The sequence below is a fragment of the Perca flavescens genome, chromosome 6, assembly GCF_004354835.1.
Source record: "Perca flavescens isolate YP-PL-M2 chromosome 6, PFLA_1.0, whole genome shotgun sequence".
In the NCBI taxonomy this organism is placed as follows: Eukaryota; Metazoa; Chordata; class Actinopteri; order Perciformes; family Percidae; genus Perca; species Perca flavescens.
In genome coordinates, this window is record NC_041336.1 from 33,669,735 (window position 1) to 33,693,841 (window position 24,107).

General features: G+C 40.9%; 1 protein-coding gene across 1 annotated transcript; it reads right to left on the bottom strand.

The window, feature by feature from the left end:
- Window positions 1-1,153: 1,153 nt before the first annotated feature.
- LOC114557812 (pituitary tumor-transforming gene 1 protein-interacting protein) lies at window positions 1,154-22,931 on the bottom strand. Its single transcript, XM_028581480.1, has 7 exons — window positions 22,610-22,931; window positions 22,337-22,383; window positions 21,503-21,611; window positions 15,695-15,809; window positions 13,879-13,944; window positions 6,677-6,723; window positions 1,154-1,607 (listed from the first exon to the last, which is right to left on the bottom strand). The coding sequence occupies exons 1-7, from the start codon at window positions 22,728-22,730 to the stop codon at window positions 1,558-1,560; spliced, it is 555 nt and encodes a 184-aa protein (XP_028437281.1). The 5' UTR covers window positions 22,731-22,931; the 3' UTR covers window positions 1,154-1,557.
- Between the last annotated feature and the right edge of the window lie 1,176 nt (window positions 22,932-24,107).

Sequence of the window (24,107 nt, forward strand, 5' to 3'; positions counted from 1 at the left end):
TTACGTTGCTTAAAAACCAAAACCTAGGCCTAACGCTATATCTCATAACCCATAACTCACCAATGTTCTCGTACAATGGGCATAAACAGCAGGCATCATGTATACTCCGCCCATTGCTAGTAGTTGCCATGTTAACGTTAGAAGCTTTAAGGCTGTTTTACAGTTGTGCGGAGGCTCCATGCAGAGCTCTCGCCGTAGCCTTAAAAAGTGGCCTGATGTTTATACTTGTGCGCTGGGTGTGTGCGTCGAGCGAGCCGCATGTGTGAGTGTGTGTGGCGGAGTGTGTGGTAGAGGGAGAGGTTTATCGGCGATTATCTTCGGAGCAAGTAGTGACTCTAGAGTCATAGTGAGAGAAACAAAGTGTCTCCCCTGTGTTTTCTGACCATGGTGGGAAATCTGTAGCAGGAGAAGTTAACCCTCTCCTTGATTTCATGTTGTTTATGGAGAAGGAGAACCAGGAAATGAGTCGGGGGGGAAATGCAACGCTACCACGCCATGGCCGAGCTACGTGCGTCGCCGCGACGTGTAGTTACATTTTTTGAGAGGTGCAGGTCAGGCTACGGCGCAGGGTCCGGCGTAGACGCAGACCCCTCTGCGTCTACGCCGGACCCTGCGCCGTCGATTTGACGCACAACTATAAAAAGGCCTTTAGTCTCAGAGAGCGAGACGTCGTGACCGATAAGACCCAATCAGGAGGAGAAACGCTGGCGTTGCCAAAGGTCTCCGTTTGCGGCCGTTGATTCTGCAACACAACCCTGCAGAGGGCAAACCAAAAACGGGTCGGATGTCCAAATGTCTCTGGTTTAGGGGCTCGAAGAAAAAGACATTCCCTTTTAAACCAAACCATAATGGCACTGAAATCATTCTTAAAAAAGGTAGAGGTAGTGTTCGGAGTTTTGCCGACCGGATACGGCAAAAGTTGTAATCTACTGTATCAACTAGCGTTGCTCTGCCTGGTTGTAGCGCTATCCTATTACGTGCAGAGGGAATTTGAAAGACAACCGTTTATCCCGCCCCTCGGATTGAGCCCCGCCAATGGCGAGTTTCCAGACCCAACATCTTGATGTGGGTCTGGCTTGTCAGCCTACTTCTTAACATTCTGCACAGAAAATCTACAAAATCTCACAAAAACTCATTAGAAATGAACAAAGCCTTGTTGTTGAAAGATAAGGTCATTTTATTCATGTGACAGAACACATCTGGGGTACAATCAATATTTTGGATTTTTATTAAATCCGTACTATATGTACAAAGTGCAAAGACTGATATGAAACTACAACATTTAAAAATAGATCACGCACATGAACAAAGAAGGCAAAAGAACTTTGCAAGAAGTTTTAAAACAAGCTTCAACTCACAACAGTGCATCCTCAGCAGGAATAAAGACTGTGTTATTGTTTAATAAAATGTAAAAGGGCGATTTCTGTCTGAATTGGATCATTCTCAGCAGCATTTGTCTCATTGTTTTGCGGTTTGCGTGAGCGACGGGCATCACTCGAGCTGAAACTAAGCGCCAGCTCCACATGCTGCCGGTGGAACTCCTCCAGCCCAGCTGCTTCACTCATTCTCAAACTTGCTGTATGGGTGGTCCGAGTCGCTCATCAGACCTGCGCGGAGGAAAGAGGGAGGAGGAGGCGGAGAGAGTGGACACAAAAGAAAAACACACAAGTTCATGGCGGATCGGGGGAACATGATGCAGCTATTCTTACATCTTTAAAAATCAGATGTTCAGCGCATCGCTGAGATGGTTCAATTTATCAAGTTCAAGGTTTACTCTTGATTACAATCAACAGGAACTAACAGAACAATCTGCTACAGTGCGTTGAAAGACACAGAGAGACAAAACTAAATAAAACAACCAGAGGAAATCAAACCCCAGCCAACGCATTTTTTTTGTCTCAGTGCAAGTAATTAGGTTGTTTTTTTTGTCTTTTTGTTGGCTCACTTTTACTCACAACATGCTAACCGGCAACATAGGATTCCATTCACTACGCTAAGCTAACTAGCGGCCCACCTATCTACAGCTAGGGGAGACTGTGATAAGCCCTATTTCAACAAACGGTGGCGTATCCCTTTAAGGTAAAACTTTACTTGAAAAGGTATCTACGTAAGAGTGACATGACACTGTCATGAACACATGACACTGTCATAACCCTAACCATAACTTAACATAAAAGCCGAATGACACTTACTAAAAGAAGCGTTCTGTCCTTTGTGACTTGTTTATAATGTTTATGACACGTTCATGACAGTGTCATGTCACTCTGAAGTAGACTCCTTCAAGTAAAGTGTAACCAAAATTAATACAATTTCACTTTGCCCTTACTGCACTAGAATAACTAATTATTGCACTAGTAAATGTAACTTCCCTACCTATTACCGACACACATATATTGATTTTTACTAAGCAATAAAAGTAACGTTTTCCCTGCAGGACTGTATTGGGAAATATCAATAGTGGATCTCTTGACGATTAATCTAATGTTGGTGGTGAAGGCGGGAGCAAGGGCAGCTTGGGATTACAACAAGAAAAAGCAAAGCCACTTTCTTCAACCCTTGAACCCCCAACATCCTACTGCGATGAAAAATGAAATGGGGAAGTGATTCATCATAAAGGTTTCTCTTATACTAAAACATAAATGTGTACTTCTCGGTTTGCTTCACTTAAAAAGGTGTACAAAAACTAAATGATTTAGAGTCTTTTTTTTTTACTTTAGGTAAGGTAGGTGAACAACACATTCCAAAAGGTGTCTGAACCAGAAACACATTTGAACATCTCAAGTCATAGATATGTGTGTGTGTGTGTGTTTGTGTGTGTGTGTGTACTAGCTGTGGATTTGTATTTTTGATTATTTAATTTTTTTACAGTATATGTCTGTAAGGGTACATGATGATTAAAGAGTAAACTGGAACCCAGTCAAAACAGAAAAAAAAAAATGCTGACAAAACAACAGCTGAGCTGAAGGCCTTCCAAAAGGCAGCTGAGGGGAATTTGAGGATCTCTAAACTATAACATTGGTCTTTATATGCTGAAATCACATGACAAGGAAAGCTTAAGACCATGAGATGTTAGCATGGAGAGGTTAGACAGTCAAACAGTGGTGCTCTTAGGCCTCATTCAGTAAATTGAAATCAGTGGGGGGGGGGGTTAAAGAACAAGAACAGCTCCAACAGGAAGGAAGAGTTTTTCCTCGCCACTGTAGCACTGCTTGCTCTTAAGGGAATTACTGTAATTGTTAGGGCTTTGTAAATTATAGAGTGTGGTCTACACCTACTCTATCTATAAAGTGTATCGAGATAAATCGTGTTATGATTTGATACTACCCCCCCCAAAACTTTTCAGCTTGTGTACACTTTAAACAACCAAGATGTAATGAGCTCTAGAGTTGTTGTTTATAGCTGCTGTAATTATAACTCAACACATGCCATGGTATATCATTTTAAACGAGTGACACAAAACTATTTTTCATTTGACCGAATAACGTCCTGCCCCCCTCCTCAACTTATGAGAGCAGGAGGCCCGAGGAACAGACCACCATCCATCACTCTGTCATCTTGTCAGTACACAAAAACCACATAACCTGCCATCTTAGCTCAGGGATGCCGCCAGGGCACTCACTGCTAACTAGGGCTGCACAATACCAGAAAAATATCTAATGGCGATCATTTTGACTGATACCGCAATTGCGATATGATTCACGATATTGGAGGGAATGATCATTTTTGTTATTATTTTCACTTTCATCAAATAATCATTAAAATTAAAATGATTATAGTGCAATTTTTGAGAGGATGCTCTCAGAAATTAGCCTAGAAATCCCCCCCACCCGCGATTACGATATTGCCCTAGTCCATATTGCGATTTCGATATAACTGTGCAGCTCTACTGCTAACCGTACACTGTAAAAAAAATACTAGCCTTCTCCATCCATATCTCAAAGCTGCAATCTAAGGTTAAGGCCAAACTTGGCTTCCTTTACAGAGAGCGCTCCACTTTCACCACTTCTGCCAAACTCCGTCTCATTCAACTGACCATTCTACCTATGTCAGATTATGGTGACACTATATAAAGGGTTGCTTGCAAAAGCACTGTATTAAAACTTGACACTCTGTACCACTCTGCTATAGATACTGGTATCGGTATCAGCTCCGATACTGCCTAAAACGCTGGTATCGGAAAGTACTGGGTTTTATGCACTGATCCGATACCACGTAATAAAGCCCTATAGAAAATCTACGTTAAAGTAGTTTATTTATGTTCTTTTTCAGTTATAAATGACTTTCAAACTGGATAATAAAAGAAAGTTCGGTGGCATTCATTTGTTGTGTTTGTTCATGTTTCACAAAGAGTTAACCTGAGCCCAACAGACAACAAAGATAGAAATAATATCACATCCATACCGGGATAGTAGTATACAGTTGTTAAAACATAATCAAATATATGACACACTGGTATCGGATCGGTACTCGGTATCGGCCGATACGCAAGTTCAGGTATCAGAATCGGTATCGGGAAGCAAAAAATGGTATCGGGCCATCTCTACTCTGCTACCCAGTTTGCCACAAATGCCCCTTTCAATACATACCACTGGACCCTTTATTCACTAGTCAACTGGCCCTCCCTTCACACTGGCCGAAAGATTCACTGGTTCACTTTCATTTACAAGATCCTTCTTGGCCGATCACCTTATGTCACCTGCTGCAGCCAAAGTTTGTCACATACAACACCCGTTCCTCACTTCATCTTCTCGCGACTGGAATGCTCTGCAAAAGACTCTTAAACTGGACAAACTAATTTCCATTTTCATCTTTCAAAGCCACCATATCATCCTTGTTCTCTGACATATCCAGTTGATTCTCCACATCATCATTTTCCAGCTAAGTATGTGTATGGTTTCTCCCTCTCTTACTCACCCATGTACACGTGTGTTCCTCTCGGTATACGGGTCTACTGCTGTCTGTGTTGTATTTCAAATTGTACTTTATGTCATTTAAACGGTATGTATTTCTAATGTATTTTATTTTCTAGCCCTCCTTACCTTTCTCCTAAGCGGCTTTGCCACTTGTCAGGCCACCATTGTAGATAAGAACCTGTTCTGAATGACTTGCTTGAAAAAATGAAGGGTGAAAAAAATATGATAGATATAAAGTGACTTCACCCATTGGTTTGTGGCCTCAAGTTTGGCAATTTGGCCATCTAGCATTTTTTTGTGCTCTTAAGCAGTTTGATTAATACCACATTGTTGGAGAGGGAGAATAACTCATCTTGCAGAGTTCCCCATGCTTTGGGTGACTATTGATGAATCTGATTTTGCCCCATTTTGACTGTAGTGCCAGGCTTGCAGCATGTCACTGTTACTCCACATAGACCTGGATGGTACAGGCTATCACACCAAAGACAACCCTTTGTCTCTTGCCTCAGTGAGGTTTAGCATCCTGCTCACGGTCTAAGGGGACTTGCATTTGACGCCACTGTAAGATAAATTATGCTTGATTGATTTAAGCAGACAGGAGTTAGTGTAACCTATATGTGACCCGAACTGCCTTGCTTGAGGACAGAAGGCATGTACTGCTGAATAATGCATTGCTGGCACAGGGTTATGGGAAATGAAAGTCAATGACAATGTCCTGGAAAATCTGAAACCAATTCAACATGCATCTGAGACAAAGCTGACATTAACAGAACAGAGAGGCACTGTGTGGGACTGCCTGATCAACTCAAGTACACCAGGTTTACACATCTCAGGGGGAGGTGGGTACTGGGTCTGTCAAATCATTGAAGAGGTTAAATGGAGTATATATGGTAATTAGGGCTGTCAAAATTAATGCGTTTATAACACAAATTCCTTAATGGCACACATTTTTTTAGCGCGCAATTGGCGCACGCGCGTTCTGTGATTTTGCTCCGTAATTTGGGAAATCAGAAAGCTGCAGCAGTAACGTTGTTGACAGTGTGGCCGACATGTTTTTTCTATTGTATTTCATTCCCAGGCATGCAGTCCACAGTGCCTGGGTTAATAAAAACTAAACAGCGCAGCTCTCTCTCCCCCTCGGTCGTCTTGCGCAGCAGCACTGCGCAGGCAGTCAGTAGGGGTGAGGGGAAGGAAACGAGACGCAAAACGGGAGCAGGTCTTCCAGGTCTTATAATACATCCATGAACGGAAGTGGGTGGCTAGCAGCAACAAAGCTCCTTGAGCAGAGATGGATAAAGAAAAGGCTCTTTTGAATGGCAAGTTGAGTTTCAAAGTCCTTCCAGATGGTTCTCTCCACAAAACTAAAGTTATCTGCTCGTACTGTCCATGTCAACTGAGTTACCAATGGAGTAGTCGACTCTCAAATAGCCTACCACTTGAGCATTAAAAACTTGAAAAAATATCATTTTAACGTACATTTAGAACCGATAAAGCGAGTTAACTATGGACCCTCATGGGCGCCCGGGCCGCTCAGTTGGTGGAGTGCACCCATACTGTATATTGAGGTTTATTCATGGATGCAGAGGTCCAGGGTTTGAATCTGACTTGCAGCAATTTCCTGCATGTCTTCTCCCTCTCTCTCCCCTTTCATATCTATGATGTCCTGATGATTAAAGGCAGAAATGCCCCCCCCAAAAACCTGCGGACACTCATGCGATTAATCAATTGACAGTAGTACAATGTTGACCAAGATTCATACGTACCATACTTCTTGCGGATCTGATCGTGCCTTGCCTTTCTCTCCACGTTCCTGTAAAGAAACAGAAGAAGAACCAAAAGTTAAGTTATTTCACAGCTCAGAAAAAAAATGTCACTTTCACACCTGTAGTTAAGGGGGAAAACAAATGTCATTGTTGTGTTTTAGTTCCGGTCCATTCTGCGTTCCCACTGACTTTTAACGAATGAATCCAGGTGTGAACATGACTGGCCCTATTTTAACGATCTAAGTGCACAGTGCGTTTAAGGAGTGTCCAAATCACTTTTGCTAGTTTGACGGCGGGAAAAAAAAAGGGTCCATGCGCCGGGCGCATGGTTCAAAAGAGTTTTACTTAATGTCTTAATTTATCATAGGTGTGTTTTGGGCGTAACATACAATAAACCAACCAGAGTGTCATCTGATTGGTTCCCTTTAAAAGCCAGATGCGTTTGGACCTTGGAGCATTGCTATTATGATGGAGGATTTGCTGAGCAGGAAGGAGAGATTTTCAGGAGAAGAAACTGATCTGCTCGTGCGTGAAGTGAAAGTGCGCAAGCAGATCATATCATAATACTATTTCACATTGTAAGATTTTTATTATTAATCTTTTGCACGTTTGTGTGCCGCTGGGCGTCCCTGTGTGTGTAACAAGCATAGGGTGCGCGCGCTGTGCACGAGCCTAGCAGCATTTACTAATGCGCTGTCAAAATAACAATGACATGCTGCGTTATTGACTTTAGACCAGGTTTTTGATGGTCAATGGTGCGATCACATTCCGCTGCCTCAAGATAGCAATAAACCAAGAATGCACCTGAACATACCTCCCTGTAAGGGATGTGCATTTGCTATTTAAACGACGCGGGCGCTGGATGGGAAATTGACAACTGTGTCGGCCTTTATCTAGCAAAGACACTTGCGTCGGGCTTTGAGCTGCGCAGCGCCGGGTACAAGATAGGGCCTGAAGTCACATGGACTTACAGGTAACATTAACTGGACAATGTGAGTGATTTCATCCAACATCAGCACAAAACCTCCAAATATCAAAAAGGGACACAAGCATGTAGCGGATTTGCTAATGAGCATTCATGTTGCGATGGTTACCAAATGATCCTTCACAATAAAATACACATCAATTAAAAAGGACACTTTCTTCACATCACTTTCTTGACAGTTCACAATCAGAAGAGGGGACTTTAAGTTTAGCTTTTGAATAGTCTTGCACTGCTAGTCCACACAGCATTCTGGTATGCGAGAAAAACGTGCTCTGGTTTATTGGAATTTCTTTAAACCAATCAGAATCGTCTTGGGTGGTGCTAAGCTCCGGACACAGTAACGGTGCCTCTTCAAAATAGCCTCCGGAAGGAACTTGGTTTGGTGGAACATGTGTACGTTCAAAGGTTGTTTTAGTCGTGCGACAGAAAACTCAGATTGGACAGATAGCTAGCTAGCTGTCTGGATTTACCCTGCAGAGATCTGAGGAGCAGTTAACCATAGTCCTCACAAATCCACCGGAGGTTAGAACGGCAACACAAAGAAAGAGGAAGGTGACGGACATCCGGCGGCACCTGAACAATCCCGGAAGCGGAATGTCGTCGAAATAGACTAGCTTTTGAATTGTTGCTTAAATTGCATGCTGTATTTATTACCACAGCATTCTGTGGCTGGTCTGCTTTCCTTTTACACCATAAACCCCACCAGTCTGCCGGTTGTGTTAAGTCATATTTTCATTCGTTGCAGACTTCACTGCATTTAGATGGCAGCGAAACCCAAACAGAGCAACAGGCCTGCTGTCAGTCCATAACTCAGCCTTTCTGAGGAGTTACAAAAGCCTGGGAGGAAGTTTTTGTGGTCGGGGCCTACAGGGCCTTCACACTTCAATTCCTCTCTGCACAAAAAGCTTGTGTAAATCAGTCGGTGTTTTATTGCCAAGTAATCTGTGAGCAATCAGGGTGCCTGAGCTCTGCCTGCCATCTGTCCCCCTCCACCCTGCTGCCAGCTTGTAGGCAACTAATTGACTGACATGTTCACACACTCCCTCTACATAGATATGGCTGCGTTCAACAAGTGGGAAGTGAAGAAAGAGGGGAAAAAGGGAAGTGGAAAGGATGGAATCCTATCGAGCACTCATCCTAGGAAATGCTGAGCTACAACTGAAGGCAACAGAGAGCTTCATTTCCAGAAGATGTTGACGGTTCTGCTCCATTACTTCAAGGTTTCGTGAATATATTCAGACATTGTCGTTTAGCTCGTTCGTTTGTCGCTAGATAATCAGTGATGTCCATGTGGCCAACTTGGCAGCCATTTGTGAAGCACTATTGCCATTAAACATGTGTCCCACTGATTGCTTAAGGCATTGCAGGGGCCGACAAATGAACTGTGTAAAAAAAAAAAAAATTTAAAAATGGAACTATAAATAATTTAAAAAAAAAAGAGCGCTCTGATGCTAACAGCAAACTAAAAAGTCAAGTTAAAGATGGACAGATTTTTTCTCAGCAAGGAAGAGAAAACAGGTGATGCTCATTAAAACAAATCAGTCAAACACTTCAGTCAAGAAAACGTGAAGTCTACCTTCAAGTTTACCATCAATATTATATGAATAATATTAAAATCAATATTGAACAGTTATTTTGGTATTTTTCAACCTGGACCCTATAGTCCCATGAATTGGTGTCTGAGTGACTAATGTGAACAAAAATCTTTGAAATTGGTCCAGTATTGAGCGAGAATTCAGTAACCTGCAATTTAACTCTATAGGGAAAATGCACACTGTCAATTTGCATCCACTGTAATGCTGTTTTTGTTAAAGAGTAAGATCCTTTTTGTTTAACATGAAACAGCTCCTAAATCAGTACATTTAGTGTGTATAGAGCCAGCATACGTTCACATCAATGGATGAATTTCTGTTCATTTTCAATGTAGTGTGTTTTACAATGATGAAATTACTGTTCAATTACCAACCTCTGTTGGGATCCTTTCCATAATGTTGTCAGACACATAATACAATCTGAGCCTGTCAGTGGCACAACACTTTTAGCAGATGGAAATTTAAGGTGTGCATTAACATTACATTGTAGCTTATTTCGCCGCTGCTGACTGCCGCGATCTTGCTTAATACTGGACCAACTTCAAAAAACGCTGTACTTATCAGTCACTTAAACATTAAAACATGGGAAAACAGGGTCCAGGTTGAAAAATACCTTAAAGTTACACTGTAAGGGAGAACTCTGTGTTTTGACTTTGTTGCCTTTTAGGCTAAATTTAACATGCATTTTTCAATGGCATATCACAAGATAAGAAACATCTAAGTTCTATTAAATTTAACTACTTGTCACTAGTTTCCCCAGTACTGTTACTGGTTGATGAAGATTCAATCGATTTATGTTTCATCCATTACTCCCTTTTTGGTTTCCAAAGGGGGGCATGAAAAAAAGGGTTTGGGACCACCTAGGAGAATGTTTATTGGCTATTGTACACTAAGCTGCTTTCTTTTTGAAGTAGGAAAAACTAAAAAGGTAAAGTCAAATTTGGGTGGATTTGGATTATCATATTTAGCAGTGTTTTATTATACAGACTTCTAAAGCTAGAATAGACCTTTTTACAGCGAACATTTTGACATAGTAGGACAAGCACAGGTCAAATTGATAACAATACCTATAGCTCAGTTCCATTAAATGTCTCAGTACGCTATTCCAGTGAGCCAGCATGAACAATACCAGGACCTCTACTAAGTGGAATGCAGCCGTCATTAATGTTACTAAATACTGTACATATGCACTTTTCCTACAAGACTAGTCCAAATTGCCGCTGCAAAAAAGGTTTCTGCTGAGATGCACGAAAACATTTTTGCAAACTTAGCAGACGAGGGTTGTATGGGTAGCCAACGTACAGTCCCACCAAATCTCAACGATTAGTGCTGACCTGCACGTAAAAACCAAGCCAATTGGTTAAAAACAGGAAACTAAATTCCTCTTTAAGGCTATTGTCTTCAGTGTTTCCCACACATAGACTACACTATCAATACCGGCCGCCGCACATTGCGTTATTAATAAAAAGAATTTAACGCTATTTAAAACATGTTCTTCTGTATTTCCTTTTCCTGCTCTCCTCCGTCTCTCCGTCACTTGTGTCTCGTTCACTAGGGCTGCTCCCTCTTAGTCGATTAGTCGACTAATCGGTCGTTTTGGTCTTAGTCAACTTAGATTTCTTTAGTCGATTAGTCATGTTTTATGCTTTTTTCATGCTGCATGACTTATTTCCAAGAAACGTACGAGCACATCTGTGGTAAAAACAAGAATTAAAGTGGTGCTTTTGCATGACTCATTGCGGAGAAACTCAGATTTACAGATCTGTCGATTAAATCACCTAATCGATTCGTCGATACAATTGAATGAACGTTAGTCGACTAAGAATTTCTTCAATCGAGCACAGCCCTATCGTTCACACACACACACTTAAAACTGGAGGCTTAAAACACCACCGAACCCACGGTGCACACAGCGTCTGTCTCCATAAAGGAGAGAAGAAATTCACAAGTTCACGAAAAGTTGGTATCTATCCCGTAAACACCTTTACACAATCACCGACCCGACTCTTAGCAAACAAGCGATTGTGGCTGCTTTAGAAAGTTAACTAGTCGCAAGTTTGTCAAATAAATCAAATAAACGTTATTTTTCAGATGAGTATTGAAAAGTATTTTCCGCGACTGAAAAAGGCAAATGTTGAGGATGAGGACCAGCCTGAACCGGAGGTATCGGTCAGAAACAGAGCTGAACAGTCCGACCAGCGGAATTAGTTATCTTATTAATTTGTTTACAATATTTTCAGGCTTCAACCAGTGAAAGACAGGGTCGAGGAGAGAAAGAAATGGAGTCCTTAGGCATTAAAGTAGGAGAGGAGGACAGCATCCATCCTCAGTTTTTGATACTTATTGTTACAACAACACCTCCCCCACCCCCTCCTCCGCCCCCGCCACAAATTGCTTTCTAATCTGTGGGAAACACTGTCTTATCATTGTACCGTCCATTCATGTTGATGAATCCAACTTCATTTTTTATTAACGGTTATAGTTAATTAATTAATTTATTATTTATATTTATATAGCGCTTTATCATTGACATTGAAAGCACTTCAGGGGGGAGGACTACTCTCTAATACCACCAATGTGTAGCACCCACCTGGGTGATGCACGGCAACCTTGTGACGCCAGATGCTCACCACACATCAGCTTGGTAGAGAGGGAGGGGAACATATTTTTAGTGGTGGGGAAAACCGGAGTAGCCGGAGAAAACCGGGGGAGAACATGCAAACTCCACACAGAAAGGCCCGGGATGACCAGGGTTCGAACCACTAACCTTCTGGCTGTGTAACCGCTGGGCAACCGTGCTGCTTATATAGTGATTTGTTTACGGTCACAGGGGTAAAAATGATTTCTGTTCCTGTTCTTCTAATTTTCTTGACAATGTAACATACACGAACGTGTCCAAATTACACCACTGTATGTTCGCCTACATGAACCATAATCAGAGTTTAAGAAGGCCTAACAGCAAGGTCAAAGAGCTGCTAATGAAAATATTTTCATTATTTAGATATCATTTCTAATTCTGTGGGGTTTTTAAAAATGGCAATATCTGAGCATAATATCACTTAGCATTCAAAAAGCTGAATGGATCAATCTCTTGTAGGACGATAAAGGTTCAGCGCTGTGAGCTGGCCTTTCCGGGGTCCAGGCAGCAGTGTCTGGAGGCACTAGGTCCGATGTATTCGAAAAGTCCTGTTCACAACGTGAACTGCATCTATGTAGGTCACTGCACTAACTCCGACTTGAGAGATTTGATCATGCTCACAGCAGGAAACCCTTGCGAGATTCTGTGGCACGTGAGAGAAAAGCTCATAGAGGTTGGATAATTCAACTCACAGGCTCACACACACACACACACACACACACACACACACACACACACACACACACACACACACACACACACACACACACACACACACACACACACACACACACACACACACACACACACACACACACACACACACACACACACACACACACACACACACACACACACACACACACACACACACACACACACACACACACACACACACACACACACACACACACACACACACACACACACACCTCTGGTGTTCCCAGCACAGCAAGTGATGATGATAAACCAGAGTTACTGACTCTGTTTCTGCTCGACTGCCTTGCTAACACATCACCATGCCATCATGGTGGATGAATACACTGGGAGCACAGGCACTAAATAGAAAGATGAGGCTGAAACATTTATTGGGTGCAGGAAGAGGAAGGCTTCCAGGTCTACCAATTCAGGGACTAGCACAGTGTTTCCTTGACAGTGGAGGGCACTCCACAGGAAGTAGCCCACTCTATTTATGAGTGCATTACCAAAGAGCAGCTGCTCAGCCTTGACAATCCAATTGGTGTTTTGGGATGCGAGTGGAGGAACACGGAGCTCCTCCTCTGGGACACGGACTTGTTGAGGCTACACACACACACACACACACGCACACGCACACGCACACGCACACGCACACACACCAGTTGCTTGAATCCCAAACATACAACGAGCCCTTTTGTTGGAGACTATGAACTATTCCGTTGCAGGAAATCCCATGTAGGACCAGCTGGGATATCATGAGGCAAAAACACCCAACCGGTTGACAGAAAATGATTAGATATTTAGGTCATTTGCTTAGTCTAATCTTTTTTTTAAGTTTGATATGATGATACAGCTAGCTGAAAAAAAAAAAACAAAAAAAAAACTTTGTTTAACTTTAGTGCATCTGACTCCTGGAACCAGTTACAACACTTCCTTAAAATCAACTCACTTGTGCCTTTTGGACAATTTGGAAATCTGGTTGTAAACCTGCAAACTTCTACTTGCTTTACATAACTGTTCTTTCTTTTGCATACTTATTATCTTAATTTATTTATCTTTAAAATATTAAAATGTATTTGTTTTATAATTTTTTCAATTCAGAAAGTTTCAGTCACTTTCTATTTTTTCTTATGATGGTGTCGCTTCTTTTTTATGTTGCTGTTCTGTTTTTGTCTCTGTAATCTGATTCGATGACATTGTAAATGAGAGCAGCCCCTCAAAGATCTCTCGAGGAGAAATAAAGGTTGAATGAATGAATGAATGAATGAATGAATGGATATGTTCTTACCGTTCCTCAGCGCGCTGTTTGATCTCCTCTCTCCTCCTGACAAATATCTCATCATCTCCATCCGGCCTTGGCAAAAGGAGGCGTGAACAGTGTCAGAATTACAGAGCAAGAGAACAACAAAAACATGCACATCTGGATGTGACAAATGACATACAGTACATCTACATATTGCACATCTACATATTGCCTACAACTTTGATTCCTGATTTGTCTCTGCAACTTGAGAAACAAAAAGGAAACGGTTGTTCAAAATTAAACAGAGCTTTTTCTACAAAAACAATGTGCGTCACCTTTGATAATGGAATTACTAATGTAAAAGAAGCTGAGCAATCAAGAGGTGAGAAAATAAAATTGCCTCTAGGAAATGTAACCACAGGGTCAATTGAACAGAATGTTTGGGGGGTGTGTGTGTGTGTGTGTGTGTGTGTGTGTGTGTATGTGTGTGTGTTTCAGGCATATTCTCTATTCCATTTTCTTCTGACAGATGACAGACATGAACGCAACTCTAACACCCACAGGACTGTCAGTGTGTGACAGGCCAGCCTGCAGTTGATGGACTGACATGACATTTTCATTTCACTGCAGCACAATGACAGCACTACACACACAGTTGTCTTGTAAAGGAAGCAAAGTTATGAAGCTACAAGAGAAACAGTGAATGCAGCCTTGATTCATGGGTGCTCCACTTGAGAGCTTCACTCAACAGTTGTTCGCCACAAATCAATTAAGAACTCCCTTTTATTTGAGCAGAGAGCTAATGTCACAGAGGAACTGAACTTTAATTCACAGACATGGCTGCCACCTTTATTAAAATGTTAATCTAACGCTTTAAGGTCACTAAGTTGCCAATGCACTGGGTATTAATGAATGGGAAGGGTACTTGTTTTGGTGGAACATTTGCAACCCGCAAAAGAAAATGCCTCATACAATATTAAATGAAGTACAGTAACGTGAGCTATTTAAATCAGCTGGATACATGGTTAAACCTCATTAGCTCTTACCAGCGTATCTCCGTGTGTAGTTTGTAGAGCTGGGCAATATATCAATATTATATTGATATCGTGATATGAGACTAGATATCGTCTTAGATTTTGGGTATCGTAATAGGGCATAAGTGTTGTCATTTTCTGAACTTAACAGACTGTTGTAACTGTTCTATGATTTTCCTTTACCCACTTAGTCATCATATCCACATTACTGATGATTATTTATCAAAAATCTCATTGTGTAAATATTTTGTGAAAGCACCAATAGTCAACACTACAATATCGATATCGAGGTATTTGGTAAAAAAAAATTATATTTTATTTTCTCCATATTGCCCAGCCCCAGTACTTCGTCCACAGCAATCCCACCAATCGGTCCCAAAACCTCCCAGTTAGACAGGAAATGCCCTAGTTCTTTGTGACTCTTTACAATCATTCTCTGAAAGAACCAAGCAGGCCTGCCTTGTCTCACCGTCCAAATGTTCCTTAAAACTTGACATTTTCAGCGTGCTAACGTTGCTCCTGACAAATGAGACCGAAGTTTAAAGTCAACACAAAGAGAGCGGAAAGTGAGGGACATCTGGCGGAATTTCCGGCGGGTGCTAGAACTATCCCGTAAATGAACCGTCGTTGATATAGACTAGTGCTGCATTGGACTGCATTTTCACCTCTGAAACTCCTGAAGAGATCATGCTTTTTGGTCTCCAACTAGAATAATCTGTAGATCTGTACAGTCTAAGTTCTTTGTGGTAACTGAAACGTGTTTTTTATACTTATATCTACATGTCACAATTGCACTAAAATGTCACAGACTTGTCATTTGACTTTACCTTGCTCGGCGCTTCTTGCAGCAGCTGCAGCAGCAGTAGCAGCAGCATACAACAATGCTGAGGATGATGGATCCGCCCAAGACAGCCAGGGTAATGATCAGGGCTTCAAAGTTCACTGAATCACACCAGAAGACCAATCATTAATATTCAATAACATCATTTGTTCTGAGGTCCTATCATAAAACAAAACCTGAAACTCTGGGTGCCTCTTTCCTTTGAATGGAAACATAAACTCAACTCATTTGGCAATGGTGCCCCCTGCTGACATCTGGGCAACACTACAAGTAACCATAGTGTAATGATGAAACTCCACCTCCGCTTCACTTTCATTTCCAGGGAAAACATAACAGAGTGAAACATAACCGAGACATCAATCAAGACTTCTTTAGATCAGCGTTTGTGTCAACGCCCGACACCACTTCAGCAGCCGCATAACTGTAACCAAATTTTGGTTGGAAACATATTAAAAGTAATAACACCACTTTGCAAAGTCAGTGATAAAACACCTGACCTAGCAGCAGTAATTAGGTAACCACAGTGACAAATGCAATGCACACCAGTTTCCTGATTCTTTGAGGGACACTGTGGGTCAGCAACTTCCGTCTACTGTAGTAACTAGGAGGCTACAATAAGGTTCCCCACTGTGGCTTTCATAAAACTTTCCATATATAGCTTAAGGCACATTGAAAACATTAAAATGTTCTTCCCATACATCTGTTAGTATTGATTTTATAGTCTGCTATCCGCAACAGTTGAGCTAAAAACTATCTATGGCATCAATGACTGAAAACTACATTTTTTGTGTAAAATACCCACACCACCCCCTTCACTTTAAAATGGATACACTCCCCTCAGGCCAAAGGTTCAGAGTAACAATGGGAGTAAAAACAGCTTTGTTCCCTGTGCAATAACTTGGCTTAATTTGCACATGCAATTTTGAATTTTGTTTTATTTGAATTTTATTCGCCAATTTCGGACCCAGCGGATAATGCTTGTTTAGGCCAATCAATCAATCAATCTCTATAAATGGCTGTGTTCTGGGATACCTAAGATCATTTTTTTGGGCTTTTCCGCCTTTAACAGGACAGCTAGGTGAGAAAGGGGACAGAGAGGGGGAAGACATGCAGGAAATTGTCACTGGTCGGATTCGCAACCTGGACCTCTGCGTCGAGGCATAAACCTCTCAGTATATGTGCGCCTGCTCTACCACTGATCCAACCCGGCCAAATTCTGGGATAACGTTGATCAATGCGAAAATGATTTAATTCTGATGAGCCTTGGTGCAAGTTAAGGATGTATTTTATTTTACAAAAACTATTTTTACATTCAGTAATATTGCTGTTGCATTGCTCCATGCACCAGGTAGTTGTAGCCACAAACCCTGACTGGGCCATTTAATTTACACTAATGTGTTAAAGATATAGTGCGTAGTTTCTGTCTCCCCCATGAGGAATTCTAAGTAATGGCAACAAAACTGTTGTTGCATCCACATGATACAAGCCTTCCGTAACCGTGCCTTCCCACCCCTCCTCCACGCAGTTGCTAGTAACCAAGGAGGACACGGAGGATTAAAAAAAAACATGGACTCTTCAGAAGAGGTCATTATCTTCGCGAAAGCTGCCGGATGACACCATGTTCTGAACACAGACATACTGAGAAATCCAGAGAGTTGTGTGAAGCTGATAGTCTTAATTAGCTTTGTAGCAACTCAATTGGCAGTGGCTCGAATGTAACGGACGTTCATTAATATCAAAATGTTATAAGTATGCAGATAAGAGCACATTTCCAATTGAACCTATGGCCATTATGTCTCATTAAGGCCACTTCTGTCTCTGATCAGCCAAATGTTTGCCAGCATGTCTATTTTGTTTAATTTACTTGCATATTTATATTTATTTCCCCTACACATCATCCAGTTAATGTTTTAAATGTTTGAGTAGGGCCACTCTGTATCTGCACTGTATTTATGTGAATTAACTGAGCTTTGGGCCTTTAAAAGAAATGTGTAACACGTTTGACATTTGTTTATTGGTTAAAAATGACTTCACCCAAAGAATTTGCAACCACAAAAATCCCTTAGCTGGATACTTTCTCCATCTGGCTGGCTACTCAGACATTAGGAGGAACTCCCTGCCAGTCACTGGTTTTTATTTCATTTCTGTACCTACTTTAATAGGCATGCTTCGGTGTGCACGAAGAGGAAATGGTTCTCTTCTATAAAGCTGATACAGAAAATCAACCATGCAAGAGGAAGCAGGTAGAGTGCTGCAGGAATGAGATCATAAGTTGACACTGAAGCAACATGAAGTGAAGGGAACACAGGGTTTTGGCTGACTCCTCTCACCTAGCTTTGCAAATTGTGCCTTTCAGCGAAAACAGGCCAGTGTTTGTCTAGAAGAACCATCCTGCAGCTATTTGCCTCCTTAACTCTAACTAACATGTTTTTCATAGAGCCAGATCACTTAAGGCACATGTGTCAAACTCAAGGTCTGCGGGCCGAATCTGGCCCATTGCAGACAGATTTTGGCCCGCCTAGTAATGCGTCAAACCAAAAACAAGAGAACATGTTTTTCAAACTGCAATTACGTGACATTCAAAGCTGAATTTGGCAGATTTGCTGACTTTGAGACTCCTAAATTCCCACAGAAGCAGAGGGTTTTCATATTCAGGCTGTGAAACAGGTTGCTGTAAAAAATGTTACCGCTGTGTTGCTTGATTTGCTAAATTCTATGATGGCTAAGGAACTTTTTGCTGACTTTTGTAGGGCTTTATGTCGAAAAAAATGCAAAGGGACAAAATAAAAGCGACATGCGGTAATACAGTAAAAGATGTTTGACCTTTCAATGAAACAAAACATTGTAAAAAAACTAAACATGTCTGGCCCTTGATGCGATTCTCTTTTTCCAGTGTGGCCCTTAGTGAAAATGATTTTGACACCGCTGTTTAAGGAATTCCACCTGCACACGTGCATCTGACATTGCAGTTATTTTATTTGTTTATGATCTCCGTTTTGCCTGTTAAAATGGCAATTAACTAGTCCATCTTCAGAGTAATGAACCAGGACATTAACTTCCTCATTCCAGTTGCTACTGTCTACATTCCCCTGAAACCATGAGAACTATAGTTAACACTTGACTATTTTTTTTCCCAACAGCTTCCTTCTCCTTTGTAGCCTGTAACGCATTATGTAATAACAAAGCATTTTGTAATAAAATGTCAAAATGTAATAAATGTATACTTTATTATGCAATAATACCCGCATTGTGTAATAATCTGCCGCATTTTGAAATATAAACCTTATAAAAAGGTAATACTAACCTACTGAACAAATAGTATATTTTTTAAATTCATTTGGAGTCACCACGATTCACACTATTTATAAAACAAACATGACATTGTTATAGAAAATAAGTAAAGACATCCATTTTGATTGGTTATTACATAATGCACCATATAACATTTGAGTAAAAAACAAAAACTCCCTCGTTTTTGTAAGAACCGCCATATTATGAAATCATTTGTAACAAAAATGCGGAGAAATTGATTACACATTGGGTTGCGGTTTTTATTACAAAATGTGGCAGATTATTACATATTGCGGGTGTTATACATAATGAAGTGAATATTTATTGCATTTTGACATTTTGTCTGGGTTTTTCCTACAAAAAGGAGGATTTTTGGCTTTTTTTAACCAGTTTTGTTAATTGGTGCTTTATTCAGGGTGGCTACAGGTAAACAAGTTAAATTTAAGACTTTTTAAGACCACTTCTAAATGAAATTTAAGACTTGAATGCGATGCGTTTGTAATTATGTTCAACGACACACTGAACCAGACAACCAAAAGCAAACAACTGGACTTGCATGTGCGTTATTGGTTAAATGACCACGTCCAGTCAAGATTATATGGAGCAGTTCATGGGCCATGCAACTGCCCAGGATCTACTTCAGCATTTCAAAGTAAGTGTACCATAAATAGATTTATTAACTAACCTCTTGTATGTTGTGTATCATATAGTTAAGCTTTATTGATTTGTCAAGTGAACAACAACTATGGATAGGGCACTACACGTTAATTAGACAAATTAAAATGAATGAATTAAAAACAGCCAAATTGAGTTTTAGAATGGTATTAGAGTCTGCGGTTTACCTGCCAATATGTATAAATAGTATACAGTGCTGCTCATAAAAAGAGCAAACCAGCTATGAGGCTAACTGAAATAAAACCATGCCAATCTCTAGGTATGGTGAAGGGTATGTGATGATGTGGGGCTATTTGAATTCCAAAGGCCAAGGGAACTTTATCAGGATGCATAGTATCCTGGATCCATGAAATAACTGGCCTTTAAAAATAAAAATCTGCCTGCCTCTATGGGAATTTAACATAGGGGTGTACTTACTTGTGCCCCCTGTATTTTAAGGAAGGGCATTTATTTATTTACGATACATTATTTATTCACAAAGAAAATTGGTGTCCTTAAAGGTTGGACTTTTCCTACTTTTTTTAATTAAAGAATTAAGATCAATTTCCAAAAGATGATTTGTGTATTCCTATTTTTAATCAACTTATCATGGGTTCATAAACTTATGAGCACCACTTGTCATTTAACCAATAACGCACATGAAAGTCCAGTTGTTCGCTTTTGGTTGTCTGGTTCAGTGTCTTGTCGAACATAATTACAAATGCACCGCATTTTTGGACTTAGGTGATGAGTTATTTTTTGATATATGGCACCAGTCCAAATTTAGCGTAACGTATCTGGTCTTGTCCTTTCCACAGGTAAATGACTGTAGGACACTTCTTCAATCCCGTCATTAGACCTGTAGGAATTGTGGCATGTCACAGTCCTCAGCACCCAAATCACCTCTGCTCCGAGTGTTGGCATAGAGCCACAAATTGCTCGGAGGTCAGCTGGCATTATTGGCTGTGGATTTCCCATCCTAACATCCAGCGTTGTAGCGTTGACATCGTTGCTAGCGGTAGAAATGGTGTAGCAGAAACTAGACATTACATGCTGCTGGCGAGCCTTTACGTAGTACGTAGTTTACCAACTTTGAAATTCTTCCGACGCATAACGCAGTTCACTTCATAAACATTCCCAGGCACCGACCTTAACCAATAATACTCGTTCTTTTCAAGCAATTTGTAATTGAACTTCCATTTCCCCATGTTTCTAGGTGGCTATCAACCATTGCTGTGTTACCTGTATGCGGCAAAATTGCAAATCCCACTGACTACGGCCACGCCAAGACCCGCCCACGAAGCAACTCGATTGGTAGGGGTTAGGCATTTAACCTCGGTTAAGGTTAGGATAGCCGATTGGTCATGTACAAATGGGGTTACGTTACCTTGCGTAAAAAATATTCGACCGCATTTTCGCAGTGACATGACACAAACATATTTAAGACTTATTCAATCTGAATTTAAGACAATTTAATACTTTTTAAGGCCTTATTTTTAGGAAAAGTGATTTAAGACTTTTTAAGGACCCGCGGCCACCCTGTTTATTTGTTTCTCAAATTATCAGAAATAACAGGTTCATGCATAGATTTGTGTGACTTTTGGTAACACTTATTTACTGTACGCAAACCGATCATGCTCACTGCCATGCTTAGCGCCCCCCCCCAAATCCCCATTACATGATGCATTGTTACATAGCCTAATCCAATAAAGCCTTTTGTTTTTTCAGAGAGAACCACCCCTTTACAACTCCAGAGGGACAATAATTGCAGTCTTGTAAAGTGGCAAATGAAAGAGAAAAGCACACATAGTGACCATCTTTCACATCGTAATAAGACTGATCAACTCACACCAACACACTCCCCAACGGGCCTGGTCCAACTGGCAGAGCGACGCTGGAGGCAGCAGCCAGGTCACCGGGTATTCTGTGCAGTTGTTGGTGGTGAAGCACCACACACACTGTGGAGACAAAACACAGAGATCTTTTGAACGTACACATGCCGCGCTGGCGGTTAGAGTGGATCTTTAGTCGTGCTGCTGGAGGTTTCATTAACCCGCCTACCAAACAAACAAGAGATCATAAAATTATCATTCATGACAGCAGTTTGGAACGTTCGGGCAAAGGTCTGCTCTTATCTTTCAAACGCTGCTCTCTGATCACCAGCGCTGGAAGAAGCATTCAGATCCTTTACTTCCGTAAAAGTACTAATACCACACTGTAATAATACTCTGTAAAAAGTAAAAGTCCTGCATTGGAAATGTTACGCAAGTAAAAGTATGTAGGTGTCATCAGGAAAATGTACTTAAAAAGTAAAAGTACTCAAAGCAGAAAAATCCTCCCATTGTAGAAAGTGCAAAGGATCCAAACAGTTGCGTGTTTAATGGTCTAATCATCTCAGCTGGACTTGTAGTCCGTTATATTGTTGGCTAGTAGTTTAATTTTGAACAAAACATCAGATTTTATGAACTACATGTGTTTTGTGTGCAGAAATATTAATCTGTAAAGTAACTAAAGCTGTCAGATGAATGTAGTGGAGTAAAAAGTACAATATTTCTCTCTGAAATGTAGCGGAGAAAAGACTCAAGTAAAGTACAAGTAGCTCAACATTTGTACTTAAGTACAGTACTTGAGTAAATGTACTTAGTTACATTCCATCCCTGCTTACTACTTTTGGCAACCTTACCTTGGCATTTGGAACACAAGAGTCACAGCTTTTGAAAGTCGAGCAGTCTGAAAAGAGAGACAAACAGAAACGTCATGTCAACTAGCTTAACGTTACCTGAATGTAAACAGTTACGTATTTAAAAAAAAATTCAATTTCACTAGTTAGCTAACTCTAACGTACTAACCTACTTATAAACTGACATGAAAGTCTCTAATTACCATGCAAAATGGTACCTTTGTCAACTGTAAAAAAAGACTGTACTTTTCGAGCTACGGTGTAGCGGTAACTTACGAACTGGTGGTGGTGGAGATGTTTGGCATTCCCCCAAGCTAACAAAGCTGAGGCACAGCACGACGGCTCCACATAACACCCACTTGGTCGGTGTTTGTCTCTCGGTTGTAAAAAAAGACATCGTGAAAACTTTAAAACAGCTGGGAAAGCTTAACTGTGTCTAACAAAATACACAATATTTGCTCGTCTACAGTAGCCGCTCGCCTTTAGCACTCCGCGGTTCTCGATAAACACTGCTGTTTCTGTTTTGCCTGGGACCAACGCCAACAACTGCTCTTACTTCCTGGTTCTCCAGGGTTAGCGTGTTTTAATCATCTTGACAGCCCGGGCGGGAGGAGTATATGCTTTTAACCGAGTTAGCCTAAGTTACAAACGCCCGCCCGCTCAGTTTCACAGGTCCTGAAACGCAGTTGAAACATTTTCATTTATAACTATTTAGTTCACTTATTTGGTATGTTGATACATGTTGATACGTGCACTCATTCTCTCGGATCTGCGCTTCCAATGGCATTGAATATTTTAAAAGACAGTACCAATAACTACCTATAAAAAATTGCCATAGTAAAACCTACTCAGAACTTACTCTCGTTTGGGATTTTTGTACAACATCCAACAATTGTTTTATTTCCCCTTTTTACTGTAGGCCTATGTCTTGTAGGTTAAACATGAATCTGTATTTCATTGTACAGTTTTCATTTCACAGTTTTATATAATTACCTTTGTCGTGGCCTGTTTATGATGAATATGATAATGCCTTTCTAGTATGACAAATGAAGGGGCATTGTTGGATTTGAATCTTGTGGTCCATCAGCCCACAATATGTGTGAGCTGATCGAATGTGGGTGGAGAAGTTATTGTGTTTGAGAAAAAAGCAATACGTTTTCATCTGTTTACCTGCCACATACTGCCTAAACCCTAAGAAAAGTCCATTCTAAATGGCCCCACGTTAATTTCCTGTTGCAGTGTATGTGAATGATATCAACTGACAGGAAGTTAAAAAGGGGCCAGGCTGTTGCCTAGCAATGGAATACCATTAAAAAGGTCTATAGGATAAAGTCCTATTGGACTCCTATTGAACTCTATCCTATAGGATTTATATATATGATACCACTATCGGATTAAGTCGGTATACCAAGGAGTTGTTGTCACTGTTTACCACTTTTTTTCAACCAAATTACTCCATGGGATTTTAAAGACTACATTAAAACGCATTAGACACCTTGTGTGATCAGTAGGTGGCAGTGTAATGTCACACAAGCCCTGACTCTCTGTTCAGCAGTAACTGTCTGTCTCTTAATTAGCTCTTTCACAGATTCTGTGTTCTCTACAAGGTAATGAAAAATGCATGTGTTTTACATGCACTAGAGTCCTAGTTACTGTATTGCACTGGTGGTGGTGAAATATGGACCTGATTCCCTACTGAGCATGATCCCAGTTGAGCTGAGCCTGAGGCTGAACATGCTCCAACATAGGGCGTGTTGTGTTTGTCTTTGTTTTC

What these genes read in the sequence shown, in the direction of transcription:
- LOC114557812 (XM_028581480.1), bottom strand. Translation starts at nt 22,730, where the DNA reads ATGTCTTTTTTTACAACCGAGAGACAAACACCGACCAAGTGGGTGTTA. An exon ending in ATCTCCACCACCACCAGTTC is followed by an intron (nt 22,384 to 22,609) that starts GTAAGTTACCGC and finishes CTCTCTTTTCAG; the next exon opens with ACTGCTCGACTTTCAAAAGC. An exon ending in TCAGATCCGCAAGAAGTATG is followed by an intron (nt 1,608 to 6,676) that starts GTACGTATGAAT and finishes TCCTCCGCGCAG; the next exon opens with GTCTGATGAGCGACTCGGAC.